Raw genomic sequence first — 15,333 nt, forward strand, 5'->3', positions numbered from 1 at the left:
CATTTCTCTGTCTCTTGCCAGGACCTCCCAGTGGCAAGACCTAACTGGAATTTTGCTGGCAATAAAAACCTGGAAAGGTAATCTGTGGGGTATCAGAAACCTACAATACAAAGAAGAGCACAGAAGGGTAGAAATGGAGGCCGAGGGCAAACAGGCAAATGGCTGGCACATTTCTTATCTTCTATGTCAATTTTTCTGTAGTATTTATTAAACATGACTATACCTAAATTTGCTAATGAGAATTTTGTATCTTATTTTTATCATCTTACTAAAATTATAAAAATAAATAAATAAGCTATAAATAGAAGATAAGGTTATGATATATATAACACAATATGTATATGTAATATATAACTATAAACTAGTGACCATATTTAAGTCTACTATTAAAGAAATTCTGATTTTTTCAACTTTAATAAAGGCACATTTAGTAGATTTATGCAAGTTACAAAATGCCCTATCTTTTCTTACTGTCATGAAGCCGTGTTAATGTTCTACTTAAACCTTTATGATTCTGTTCAAATTCCAATATATGATGTTATTGAGAAGATAATTTATGCAAGAAGTACACAATCAAGGAAAATTTATTAGCCTTTTGTAGATTAAAGATGACCTCTAAGTCAGTTCTTAGCTATCCTCTCATTGAGATTCCCCATGAATCTAGCCCGGCCTTAGTGATTTGCTTGACAAATAGAATGCGGCAAAAGCAATGTGCTGGGATTTCCAAGTCTAGATCATAAACAGCCTTGGAGCCTCTGCCCAGGTCTCTTTCAAAACTTGCTCTGGGTGAAACCAGCTGCCGTTTAAGAAGTTCGACTGCCCTGAGGGGACCATGCTGGAGAGACCTCCAGTAAGTGATAGTGTCCGGTAAGTGCTCTGGTCAACAGTCTCAACTGAGCCCCGACTTCTAGTCATTCCCTGCAAAGTGCCAGACCTGAACGTGAAGCCATCTTGAACCCTCCAGACCAGCCCATCTGCAAGCTGAGAGCCACAGTCCATGCCATGATGAGCAGAAAATCACCCAGCCAATCCCTACCTAAATCTCTGAGCTACCAAATTGTGAGATATAATAACAAGCTTGTTCTGGGCCACTAAGTTTTGGGGTAGTTTGTTATTTAGCAAGAGGTAATGGAATACGGTCCATCTAATGAGCAAAGAAATGCACACAAAAGCAAATTATCCGTGTTAAATGTAACCTGGTTATGCTGGCTAAATCAGCTAAAAGTAATTGAATCACAAAACACAGTACTCATGAAGCTTCAGGGATGAAGTATTCTCATATCTTACTAATGAAACTGAAAATTATTACAGTATTTGAGGGAACCCCTTTGACAACGTGAAGCTGATACAAGTTGAGCTTATGGCGCCTCACTGTGATGAGTCCGTTCAAGGCACTGGGAGGGACCCTGGTAATTTATGTTTGTAATTTTGTATTCTTTTTCTCAAAAAGTCCACAACAAAAAGTATACAACAAAAAGTTGTATAAATTTCAGGCCCCCTAAAATAGAATCTGTCCCTGGGGAAAACACATTAAGAATCATAAAACTCTTCTAGCCCTTCTCAGTAATTTGTATTTTCCCCAAGAAAATAATTCAAAAGGAAGAGGAACAGCTATGTTTATAAAAATCTTTATCAGGGCATCATATATAATAGAAAAATAAACTGAAAATAACCCAAATGTTCTATAAAAGATGAATAGTTGAATACATTACAAGCTATCAATTTAGATCATGATGTCATCTTTTAATAAAGTAGTTGCAAAGTCTCTAACAACATGGGAAATTGTTTATAGTATGTCTAAGAGAAAAAGTTAATCTTGAAAGTTTATGTAAACTATGATTGCAAGTGTAAAAATGTAAATATTACAGATAAAAACTGGAAGGAAATTTGAAGAAGTGAGAACAGTTATGTTGAGGTGGTAGTCATAAGATGCAACTTTGTCTTTAATTTTTTTTAATTCACGTTTCTCATCTAAGTTGCAGCCCATTACAGTCGTTTGGTAAGTGATGCAAGCTCTCTCAGAAATCAGCTTTTGAGGTTTTATAAGAGATGTCCTGTAAAAGCTGCAGCTAGACCCAGGGAATTACTGTAATGCCCAAAGCTAGAGAAAGCAGGCTGGGTTGTGAAGGGCCACTTCTCTCTTCTTTGCAAAATGTAATGTGGAAAAATAAACTTGTCATTAGAAAGGTAAACTCAGACGCTTGGGGAAGTTTGGCGTTTTTCTATTCCCTTTTTGCCTCATGGATGGCAAAGTAAAACTGCTAGGAGCCAGAAATCAAAGAGCCAAGACTGTTCACCACCCCCGTATCTGCCATCTTTACACAAACAGGTATGCGCCTACACACGTGCACACACACACACACACACATACTCCTTCTAGTATTAAATTAAATTAAATGTTAGGTATTGTAATAATTTTCTGGATATTGTGAACTGGTAGAACAGAAATAGCGAGATCTGGAGGCTAGTTCCGGGTTTGTGGCCAGCTGCTTATACGACCAGCAGTGACTCCTAGCATGCTGAGAGCTTCCATGTCTCCATCCATAAAATAAGGTCTTCACCATGTGATCACCGACTTCATCTCCTGCCATCACCATCTGACTCTGTTCACAAATGAAACGGGGTCCATTTAAAAACCAGGGAACTTGTGAAACCAAGCTGCTCTGAGTGGGTTTTATCTCTTTTTTATATCATAATTTTAGATCATTTAATTTTAGATGATATAATTTTAGGTGACAGAAAAGAATTAAAAAGGAAGCCAGGTTCTGACACACAGCTCAGGGGTGATTGAGGCAGGGAACCCAGCTTTTCTTCTCCTCTCCAAACTTAGAAAACAGTACAACAAAGTGATGGTCCCCTTCCATGTTGTTTCTTTTTAGTTTTCATTGGGGAGAAACATAGGCGGAGACATTTTAACCCAGCCCCATGGCAGAGGTATAAGAAACCTTATAAATAAGACACACTCCTTTTACTGTATCCTTAAAAGCTTCCACTTGACTCACTCAGGTCATTCATGTGAAATTCAGGTCAACCTCTGGGCTCCTCTGGCTGAGGTCAAGTGGGGAACTAGGAAAGCAAGACCATGTCAGGAACTTTATTTCCACACAAAACATCAATTTTCTGTATCCAAGAACAATAAAGAAAATATGCCTTCTAGGTATGTCCTCACAATATAAGTTCAAGATTGCCTAACACATAGTTTTTGCTAAAAGCCATGCTGATACTATGAGAGGATTATGTGAACCATTCATGGCACACGATTCTTCTAGTCTTATTCCTAAATCAATTTCAATCAAAAGGCAACTTAAAAGTAAAGCATATTACTCCCGCCTTCTATCAAAATGGCCTTTACGGAGTGACAACTTAGCACTACTTCTTTGGTTTTTACTCTTGGTAAGGATGAGATGTGACCATATATGAAATTTCTCTATATTTTTGTAAAACTGTAATCAGAGAAATTGCCCATTATATTATCATATAAAGCCATGTATGGCAAATTATTCTCAGAGTTTAGGGATAGGAAAAGTTTCTTCCTCCTAATCCTAATGTTTTCTCTTATTAAAAGACTGGTATCCTCTCCTGCTTTGGGTTTACTTTGGCTACTAAGGAAGCTTAGGCTGGGTTTTTGTGCATTTGCAGTAACTTCCCATATCTTTGTTTTTTTGTTTATTTGTTTAATATAATTAATCTCCTCCCCCAACCTACCATACCTTGTCAATATTACATGAAGCTTAGTTTTTATTATTAATGGCTTTCAATTTTATTGTATATGTATTTTTATGATTAGGTACTTCAAGTGTTATTGGGGAAAGGTAGTGTATAAATATATAACACCTTGTGTTGGTATCAGTATATGTGTGTGTATTGTATGCAATATCTACTATCATTAATCATAATAGAAAAAATATCTTAGAACTGAAAAGACCTTAGCAATAATTTAACTGAATGGTTTTAAAGATAATTCTCTCATGCATGGAGAATCTATTTCTTCAAATGAAATATTGTTCAAAACTTAAAGAAATACAGTTGGAAAAGAAATAAATAAAAGTAAAGCTCCTCTAGTTGACAGGCAAGGGGATGACAGCCCCCCACCCTCACCTTGCTAGCTACCCCTTTCACTGCAATGGGGAGCTCTAGAGTCCCCCCACAGAACTTATCATTTTCCATGGTGCACGTTGGAATACTACCGATGAACTTCTGTTGTCTCCTTTTATACATATGGAAACTGAGGCAGTAAAGTTATGAGTTATCTAAAACCACTTACGTAGTTGGTGATCAGGTCAATAACAGATCTCAGGTTTTCTGATTGCCAGATGTTTATTTTTGTCACAACAGAAAGGTCAATCTCAATACTGGCTTAAAATTAAAATTGTGGTGTTTGAAAAGGGTTGAGTGATTTGGGATTTTGTTAAAAATTAAAGAGAATCTAAGATTTTCTTAAACTCAACAAGGCAGCAAACATTTTCTCTCTTTTTTTCCTCCTCTCAGGCCTATCCAGAGAGGTGCTGTCCTCCTTTCTTTTCAGGTTTGCTTTCAATTGGTTCTGCCCCTTGCCTATTCCCAATGCAAAACTAATGGATTTAAATTTTTTGATCCTCTGAGTAAAGAACCATGTGGCTCTGCATTTTTTGTGTATTAAATAAGCATAGCTAAGATAAAGATTCAGTGGAATCTTAGTGACAACTTGTTTTTCTTTCTTGGGCTTTTTTAAATGTTGACTGACTTTGATTTTTAACATTATACATATCAAATTCCTTTGTCTGTTAGTAAAACCTGCACATGTCCTTGTGTACCCACTATCAATAAACTGAAGATTGAATAAAGTTGGAAGGGCGATGTTGATTTTACAAATGTCTCCAGACAAAAACTAAAAAACAATAAAATGTAATTGCATGATGCACAAAGATTTCAGACAAACTTTGAATATATCACGCAAAGTTTTAAAAAGCCACATTTGAGCTGCAAAGTTCAAAGCCATGATTCTTCGTGCTCAATTTCAGGTAGAACAGAAAAGTTTGAATCAAATTTTGATCATCTAATAGTAGACTTAACATCATGGGTTTTAGAAAAATGCTTCTAAAGCTACCATTTATTGTTTGTTTTCATTTTTATTCCTAACAATATATAGGCTTATTTTGTCCACTAGAATATATAGGTAATTTCATGTATAGAAACATTTATTTAATAAAAACCATTTCAACATAAACAATTTCAAGGATCACAAGAAGAAAGGACCACTCTCTAGTGGTGAAACCCTATAACAGCAAAGTCATGAGGCTCACTGTCCCCCAGTGACCACAGTGACTCATCCAGGTAGAGAAGGGAATAACAAGAAGGTCTGAAGTTTGGGTATTAGCAAAGAAACCTCAAGAAGGCTACATACATCTGGATGTCCCTGAGAGCACAGGATACCTGGGGTATGGAGGAGAGTGGTGGGAAGAGAAGCAAACCATTGCCAAAAAATATTGATCAAAGCAATGTCTGATCCTTTTTCACAAGTGCTGGGAAAACCCTGGCACTAATTAAACTAGTGCCTGGGTAAAGCCCCAGGGACTTTTCTGAGCCAGAATTAGGCACTGGATCCAAAGGCAGCATGGGAGATCAAGAGGGATAAAGAGCCAAGCGTATCATGCTAGTTCAGGATATAAACAATGAACAAAGCAGGACTGCCAAGGACTTGGTTTAATGGACGTTGGTCTCCTAGTGGGCGGGAAGGGATGAAAGGGGATCAACTGGCCAATGTAAACATTTAAGGCTTATCCAGTCAAGTAAACATTTTGTCTAGGCTCCACCTTTTGATTATCCAATCATGTCTTGATAAGCTCCTAAAGTTTGCCCCTGGTCCTAGCCTCCCTTCTGGAATTCTCCATTCATATCTCAGCCTCATTTTTAATCTCTCCAGTTCCCTTCTAAAACGAAGCAAGATTTTTATGAGGGTTACCAATTTATAAGTCAACATATACATTATCTAATTACATCAATCAGAAGAATAAATTGCGTACACCCTAAGCAGTCTTGATATAGCAAATCCTTGATAGAGCAAATCCGTGATAGAGCAAATCCTTCAAATGAGAGACAAAATAGGACTAAAAGAATAATAATCTGAATTGGCAAAACAATGAAGAGTTCATGAAAAAGATCTACAGAAGACTCTTAGTAAATCTTTTGTCCATAGAAGTATGATGCTGAGGCAGTGCAGAGAGAGGTTTTTCTAAATTATTATACATTATAAAATATTTTTAAAAATGCAAAACCCTCTATAAATACTAGATCCTATGTGAGTTATTACTCTGCTGACAGTAAAAAGGGAGGGTGATAATAATAGCAATTTGAATTTATGGAGGGCCTATCATCTTAGAATTTGTGCTTTTGAATGCCCGCTTATTAATCCTCAGGACTATCTTAGGAGAAAGGTAGCCAATATTATTAGCTCCTTTTGCAGATAAGAAATTGAGACACAGACAGATTATGTGGTTTATACAAGGCTTGCACAAAGGAGCTGGGAGTGGAAGGAAAAATCATTAGCTACGAAGGTGGGAATGTGGTCCACAGATAAAGAGTTGGCAGAGTTGACCTTCTCCTGTCCAGACACATGGAAAAAGTAGCACCATCCCAGCCAACAGTATCTGACGCAAAAGGGGATCACACAGAGAAAAGGCCCGGGAATGTGTGTGGAGTGCTGGGGGAGACACCAGTGAAATACACAGGTGAGGTGCTTGGCTTCCTTGCTCAGCACAATGGACACTCTGGCATCAGCTTGGCTGAAGCCAACCCCCTGTTCTAACACCACCCTCACTCACCACATCCTCTAACAACACCAGGGAGATTATCACATACTCATCAGGAAGCTATCACTTCAGAACCATGATCTGAAATGAGGATTAGAATGAGAGAATAAGTACAATTGGTCAAATTAAGTAGGAAGCACACAGCAACAACAGAGCACTTGTTAACACGAGAATTAAACATCAAAATGAATGAAGAGGAACTCACAGAAGTCAATCAAGAGTACATTAAGTGTCATTCAAAAATAACACTACAGAATCCACCTTCAATCCTCGCCACCTTCTTTTAATAAAAAAAATAGACAATTTTTATTTTAAAGCAAATAATTCTTATTTATTTTTATTTTAAAACAATGTTTAAAATAAATTTAAAAATAAATAAAACTAAATGTTCTATAAAATGAATCAATAAGAAAAATGTGCATTATACATATTTTCATGAAGGAAAAAGGCCTTGTGAACAGAGTTAAAGCAGTTATGATTTAGCCACATCCTATACAATTATTAGCAAGAAAGAGAAAAAAGGAAAACAAGTGGCTATACCATCTTGCATGCACACACACACACATACATGCATACACACACATATACTCATTTAAAAGACTACGTGAGATAGAGATACAGATAAACATAAAAATATCTCTCCTATTAATAAACAATACTAAGTTATATTTCAAAATAATAGTAATAAAAATGGAAGAAAAAACATGATGACATCTAAGAAAAAAAGAATTTACTGAGAGACCTCTGGCATCAACATTCTCAACCAACTTACTGATCATAATAACAAATCCTGGAAGAGAAAGTAAATTGTTGTCAAATTGCAACAGGCAAGAGTGCATAGGTTAATTACAGGGAATTTCAACTTTAGGAAACAGCCAAACTCAAGAGATCTCATGAGACATCTAGCAATGTAATTACATAAGAGGGGAGCTGAAGCAATGCACTCAACCATCAGTACCTAATTTCCTTCTTGTTGAGTCAGGAGAAAAATTCCCATTGATGCATAGTTAAGCCCTAAGACATCCCTCGCCATCCCAGCCTAGAAAAATGGGTGCTATCCAATACTGGAACTTTTTAAAAGCCAAGCCATATTTTCATGCCTGTCTCCTGCTTCTAGGCAGAGTGGATATTCAGTGAGAGCAGCCGGGTGCCATATACTGGCCAGCATCCATCCTGATAGGCCAGTGTCCACGACATATCCATTGTTGAATATTTTTAATATCGCTCTGCATCCTAAGTGTCAACCTAAGCCTACCCAGATAGTTGTTCACCTATCTTTTTTAAAGTCTTCTAAGATGACTGGGTATTATTTTGTAGGATGAATTTCTATTTTTATGTTTCTTTATTAAAATATATATATTCTAAAGGAAGAGAAGTGGCACTATGTCATCTAAATCGATGAATCAAGTATAAAGACGACCTTGATGGGTGTTGGTCAGACCCAGAGGAAGGTGGACACAGTTTGCAGTTATAACAAAAGAGAAGGATGAAAGTAGCAGCCAGGATCACAAAATACAAGAGGACAGGAGAGGCCCTTCAGCCTGTCTGCCCTATGGTATAGTGTAGTGTTTATGAATTGAGTTCTGGAGGTTGAGCTATCGGGTTTCAAATGCCAGTTCCACACTGGAGTTTGTAGGGAGAAGAAGGCTGAAGAGTGCTTCAGGTAAAAGGAATAGGATATGCAGGAAACAAGAGTAAGCAAGGCTCATTCAGGAAGCAGTAAGTAGTTCAGGAAAGCTGGGCCATAGCAGTGGGATAGGGACAGAGCTAGGAGAACTGAGGAAGTGGCAAGAGGAAAGGATACAGATGCCAGCAGGAACTGGTCCTGAATGGCTTTATCAGACATCCTGAGAAACTTGAACTTTAGCCTAAAAGAAAGAAGACAAAGAGGAGTTTAAATTAAGGGAATGACATGATCTAATTTACGATCTACATTTTAGAAAGATGGAAAGCAAAAGGTGGAACAGAACTGGAGACAAGGAGAGGTGGCAGTGGCCTAAACTAGGCAAATGCTCATGAGAATGGAGAGAAGTGGACAGAGCCCAATTCATTCCTCATCTTCTACTCTTGAGCTCCCTAAGGATTACAAGTCATCCCTTGAGGTTTTTTGCATTCAAGACCTCCTTAGATTCCATTTTTGAGCTTCAGCCTCTAAAGATGCACAACTTGGAGGTAACCCCCCTTAGTCCATGAACCAGTTGGACCTCGCTGGCCTCCTATAAAGGAAGGGAGGGGAGTGGGGTTGGTGTTCATAACTCACTTACTGCTAATTACCTTTATTTTTGTTCAACTGCTCCTATATTTTCTCCCTCCAATAAAACAGTTATCCCCACACACCATTAGATGTTTAATGTGAAGCAGTAGTTTTATTATGAATTTCATTTATCTTCAGTTGTAAAAGACAACAGAAAGTAAATCTGGTCTTAATCTATGCGTAACCAAATCAGCAAGTAGTTTCTTAGAGAACCATACCAAAGTGAAGGGATAATCTAGATAAGTGCAATTATTTAGTACTTTGTTACTGCTACTAAAACCTTTCCCATTCATTAAAAGTCTTTTAGTTGAATCTACCTCTGTGAATAAATTTTATGGATTGTAAAATAGGAGGTATTAGAAACTGGAGACAAGATTATGTTTCCCATCAATCCAGTAATGACATAGAGATGAGTAAAGCATCCTTCCCTTAGGGATTTCTAGATTTCAGAATATTCCCCATTGTATTTTGAAAGTAAAGTAAAGCCAATTTTATATTTTACACTTGCCTTGAAAGTCAACCAATGTGGTTTAAAGGAAAGAACATGCGACCTGGAATCAAGGAATTTGATCAAGCTTCCAAACCTCTCTGATCTTTGATTTTTACATCTGTCAGGTGGGAATAATAATTATACCTTTTCCATCGTGTTTTGTGAGAATTAAGTGGTTTAATGTCTGTGATAAGGACCAAAAATTCTCTGATTTGGGAATGTTCTGTATCTGCATGGTCAAATCAGGTAGTCAATAGCTGCATGTAGTTACTGAACACTTGAAATATGGCTAGTGCAACTGAGGAACTGAATTTTTAATTTTAGCTAATTTTAATTAATTTACATTTTAAAAGACACATACAGCTAGTAATTACCATATTGGAAAGTGCAGCCCTAGAGTATGGTTTTAGTTTCAATTATTCCTACTGCAAGTTAATTTACTCTGCTCTGGAAATTCATAGATGACTACACTGGCCTTGTTTAAGAACGACTGTTTCCCTTACATGTAGGCAAAGATGGGTATGTAACCATTTTAAACACAATTTGTAAGAGGAATCAGAATGCAATTGTATTTTTGTCCACCACTTTCCTTTTAAAAGTGTATTCACTAGGGGGAGTTTTGTCCCATACCACTGATGAAAATTCCCCAGTTGGCCCCGTTTATCTTCCGGTCACTCAGAGTTAAAGAAAATCATGTGGTTACTTTAAGTTACAAAATTTAGTTTTGATTCATAAATGAGAATGCCTCGCCCAATATTTCCATCAGCACAGCAATCTTCCAGTGTAAAATAGGTCCCCCTGCCTCCGTGCCCTACAAGTCCACAGCTTTCTGGGGAGGGAGTAGAGTGCACATCTTCTCTTTTTCTACCTCACATCCTCCATCACCCAACTTGCAAACCCCTGTTACTGAAGCCAATGTTGGAGAACAAGGAAGGAAAAGGAGAAATAAAACAGGACATTTTTATTCTACAGGTATAATTGAAAGCTGGCTTTGCCTCTGCAATGCTTATTGCTGATACTGTGGAGGGGAGGGTGCGCACGCGCCCATAAGCGAGTGATCTTCGAGGGATCCTCAGAAGCTTATGACTGTACCGCCTGTCAAGTGAGCAATGCATCTAATTTTTCCTTAGCTATCCCTCCTTCAGCTCTGGCTGTCTAGCAGGAAAACACATCAAGCTTTCCAGGAGTGCGCAACGAAGTCACCTCCTCTAAGCTGGAGGTAAAAAAGCACCATCCCTCATTCCTACCTCTCTACTTGGACTAGCTCTCCAAAAATCATTCTCACAAAATCCTCTCAGTGTTTTTTCTCCCTTTATTTTTCTTTATAACCTGGAAGTGGGTGAAGGGGCAAGAATTGTGAAAAACTTTTCCCAAACGAGATTTTAGTCAAATACCTCTTTTTGGTATCTGAAATCAGTTGTCTAAAAATCTTCGCCAAATTTTCCAATATAACACCCTTGATCACTGCAGCTGTGTTAATAGTAGCTAAAGACTAGAAAACACATAAAAATTGTCAATATGAGACCAATAAATAAACTTTGGCATATCCATAACCATTGTGGTAGAAAATAATGTGGTATCTTCATATGCAATGATATGGGTCAATCACTAAAATACATTAAGTAAAAAAAGGAAGGGTACTAGACACTCTATATGCTTAGAATATTTATTACGGGAAGAATTCAAAAGAAACTGAAAGCTGCCAAGCTGTACTTCTGAGGAGAGGACTCAGAGACTAGAAATCTGAAACCTAGCGTTTCCAGTTTACTTTTCATTCTGTATGCTTTTATATTATTTGGATTTTTTATTGTGTGCAAGGGTTACTTTAAGTTTTTTCTTTAATATCTTTCAAATATACTTGGATACATATTAAAGATTCTATTCATTGGTCAATTTTTTTAAATATTATTTTCAAGTCTTTCTTTTTGGCACAAAGTCTCCAACATATTTTTTTCAGCCCTGACATCCTGACCCAGTTGTGTCTAAATCTAAGACCAAGCCAGCCCCGTGGCTTAGCGGTTAAGTGCGCACGCTCTGCTACTGGAGGCCCGGGTTCCAGATCCCGGGCGCACACCGACGCACCGCTTCTCCGGCCATGCTGAGGCCGCGTCCCACATACAGCAACTAGAAGGATGTGCAGCTATGACATAGAACTATCTGCTGGGGCTTTGGGGAGAAAATAAATAAATAAATAATTAAAAAAAAATAAGACCGAGTGAAATGCAACTCCCGAACAACTGACCAGTTCATTTATAATAACATCAACCTTTGGAAACATGAACGAAACACCAAAGACAGAATAATGAGTCTGTATTTTTCAGTAAATGCGTGAGCTGTAACAACCATGCTTTCTTTTCACGGGAGAATACAGAAAAAACAGGTTGAATTACAGGCATAACATAAAAACTACATTCATACCATAAGTTTTTAAGCTACATGAAAATATGGAGGGAATTAACCTTTACACCTGGGAAATGATGCTTGATTCTTGAGATTCAAAAACAAGTAATATTTTGTACTGACTTCTCAGTTGATTAAAATCAGCCAAAAAAGAGAGACTGCTCACTTTGCCGAAGACTTGCTATTTTTTAATTAGCAAAGGATAAAGAGGTTCCTCCTAACTCCTTAGTCTTAGGGTCTAGAATTAAATTTATGCTACAGATATCAAGGACAAAGTTTTAGCAAATAAAAAAAAGTCTGATATATGAATTAATATGTGAATTACAATTTATTTCTTTAGAATGGCAAAAAAATGGGAAGAGAAACCCACATATAGTTTTATCTCTAATAAATTTTCGTGAAGTCAAACTGGCTTTTTTCTAATAACATAAGGTTGGTCATAAAATATTTCCTGTAACTTCAGTCAGGAAGAGAAATTGAAAGCTAGGTTATAGAATTAAAGCTAAGTATTTAATTCCACACAAAAGGAAAAAAAATGAGAAAAAAGCACTAAAAGACAACATAAATTACAGTATTGCAATAAATATTCTAAAAATATATTTTCCAGGACAAACAAGAGTTGGAAGAAGCCCAGATCCCAAAGGCCTTCCTTGGTCCTCTTCCTGCTTGCCCTGTCTGTGGCTGATTAGGTCACGACCTCCGCTTCCTAAAACTGCCCCCTCCTCTACTTTCTTGAATTAATATTCTAGTGGTTTTCCAGCTATTGCTTGATCATTCATTCCCTGTTTTCTGCTGTGGCTCTGCCTATGTTACATATTTATTTAAACATTCCCCTCCATTTTCTTGTTCTCACTCTCAGTGATCTCTTTGAGCCATTGCAGCCTTCCCCATGATTCCAAATCCCATTTTTACAGGAAAGGCTTAGTGATCTGTGTCTCTAACCTAGATCTCTTTCTTGAGCAGCAGAACCCTAACAGCCCTTCAGAACATCTCTGTGTGAATGCTGCCATACCCTTACACATCTCCATATATACCTCAATTCAACATATCCAAAGTGGAACTCATCTCTCCTTCCTTAACTCCAACAACAAAATTGCTTATTTCTTTTCCTGGACTCTGCTTTTGTTGATGGTTTCACAATCTCCTCAGTCATTCCTGATGAAAATCTTGGAGCCCTCTTGAGCTCCATCCTCTTTCACAGACATCATATCTATCTGCTTGAAAAATCCTGCTGCCACAGTTTCTTTTTATCCAATGCTATGGCAACCACCTTGGGTTAGGCCCTATTACCTCCTCTCCAGAGCCCCAATCACCTCTCCATTTCACCTGTCTCCCACTTTCTCATCTCTTCCTTCCCTAAGCCATTCCACCCACTGCCACCAAAGTCATCTTCTTGAGACACAGGGCGAATCATGGCATTCTGATGTCTTTCCCTGCCAATCTACTGAAACTGCCCTGGATAAGACTTCCAGTGAAATTCAAAGGACACCTCTCCTTCTTATTTGGCCTTGCTGTGACATGTGACACTATTAACTTCTCCCTTCTTGAAAAGTTCCCCTTTGTCTTCACTCACTCTATTCTCCATTGGATTTCCTCCTATTTCTCTGGCCTCTCCTTCTCAGTCTCCACTATGGCTGTTTCTTCCTCTGATTAAACCTTAACGTTATTATATCAGAGGGCACCACCATGAGCCCCCTACTCTTCTCATGCTGCAGTCCTTAATACCTCTGGGAGATCCCGTCCACATCCATGACTGTAGCTACGCCTAGGGATTGCTGACTCTCACATCTATCTATCTCTACTCCACGTGCACTCCTGACTCCCAGACCTGTCTAATTGCTTAAGCAATTTCTCCGTGTGGATGGTCACAGGCATGTCAAAGTCCACTAGCCTCAACTGAACTCACCCGTCCTTCCCCCCAAACCTGTTTCTCCTGCCTTCCCTGCCTAAAGGAACAAGGACACCACCATGCACCCAGTTAGTTACTTATCTCAGAAATGGAGAGGTAATCCACAATCAATTTGACCCCATTCCTGCTCCCCAGTCACTGTCCTTAATCCACTAATTTCTGTAAAATTAATATCTCTAAAATCTTCTGCCACATTTCGTCACTAATACAATTTCATTTGTGTAGGCTCTATTTTCTTCTCACCTAGATTTATGAAATAAATTCTACTTGGTCTGCTGCCTCCAATCTTTTCTATTCTCACGTCACAATATTTTAAGGATGATCTTTCCAAAATGCAAGTTTCATCAATTCAATTTCTTGTTAAATATTCTATACAGGCTTTCTTTCTCTTGTATGATATGGTCAGGAGTTTTGGTGGGTATTATGGCCTATAATTCAAATTCTAGAAATTTATCTTTAAAAATAATCGGCTATGTCCTAAGATTTTTGTACAAGAATGTTCAATGTGGTACTATTCATAATAGCAAATATTGGAAGAAACATATATTTTTAAGAGTAGAAGATTGGTTAAATTATAATATCACATTCAAATGAGCAATTTAAAATCATGTCATAGAAGAATATACAATGATATGGAAATGTGTAGTATATTGTTAAGGGAACTAAAATGATCACATAACATTTTTCATAAATTATTAATTCTTACTATCTATTATAAGTGTAAAAAGAGTAACAGGATATACACATAAATCTTAAAGATGTATATCCTTGTTGTGTATGATTGACATTCTCAAGTTTTCTACAGTGAACATGCAACACTTTTGAAATCACACACACAAAAAAAATAAATGCTATTTTATAAAAGACTAAACTCTTTTGTCAAATTTCCTCAAGCAATTTCCTTTATCCCAAAAAGCATATTGGAATATCTCTCTCCGTGGTCCGCCCTCTCCTCACCACACTTCCCTAGCCTGGGTTAGGCATCTCTATCCTGAGCAAACCCCTGCCTTAGTTCTCACATTGTATGATCAATTTTACATACATATTTGTCATTTCCTCTATAATATCAGCTCCTCTGTATATCCTCAGCACAAAACAAAGTACAGGTAGAATAAATGTTCACTGAATAAATAAATGAATAATACCATTCACCTCACAGTGACTCACACCCATTCCTCACTGCCTTCAGAATTAAGTGCACACTCCTTAGACTAATATTTGAAAATCCTTCGTAATTAGAGGCAACCTTTCTTTTCAGTCTTATTTCCTTCATATTTTTGCTCCCATTACCCAAATACTACACCCCCAAGCACCCCTATCTGTGGGGAGGGATGGTGCCTTTCTGTATCCCACAACTTAGCTCAGTGCCTCATACATAGTTGGTGTTTAGAAATTATTTGTTGAATTAACGTTTGGATAAATTAACTCTACTAAATATATCTTGTACTTTCCACTTCCCCATATTTTCTAAAAAGTGACTCCTTCAATTTCT

The 15,333-nt window shown here is 37.5% G+C and overlaps 1 protein-coding gene across 6 annotated transcripts in view; it reads right to left on the reverse strand.

The window, feature by feature from the left end:
- The window catches only part of MACC1 (MET transcriptional regulator MACC1), a 70,166-nt gene that overhangs the window by 48,344 nt on the left and 6,489 nt on the right, over positions 1-15,333 (reverse strand). For 3 of the 6 annotated variants that reach the window (XR_009216260.1, XR_009216259.1, XM_058526818.1), the window contains exon 2: positions 8,593-8,656. The exons of 1 other annotated variant lie outside the window; for it this stretch is intronic. Coding sequence is in view for 1 of the 5 variants with exons in the window: in XM_058526818.1 (XP_058382801.1) it covers positions 8,593-8,634 (42 nt within the window). In the remaining 4 variants the exon portion in view is untranslated. Of the gene's footprint in view, positions 1-8,592; positions 8,657-15,333 lie in introns of those variants that run through there. 2 more of the 6 variants (XR_009216262.1, XM_058526806.1) reach the window with 2 other exon arrangements.

This window comes from Diceros bicornis, chromosome 3 (assembly GCF_020826845.1).
Source record: "Diceros bicornis minor isolate mBicDic1 chromosome 3, mDicBic1.mat.cur, whole genome shotgun sequence".
Lineage (NCBI taxonomy): Eukaryota > Metazoa > Chordata > Mammalia > Perissodactyla > Rhinocerotidae > Diceros > Diceros bicornis.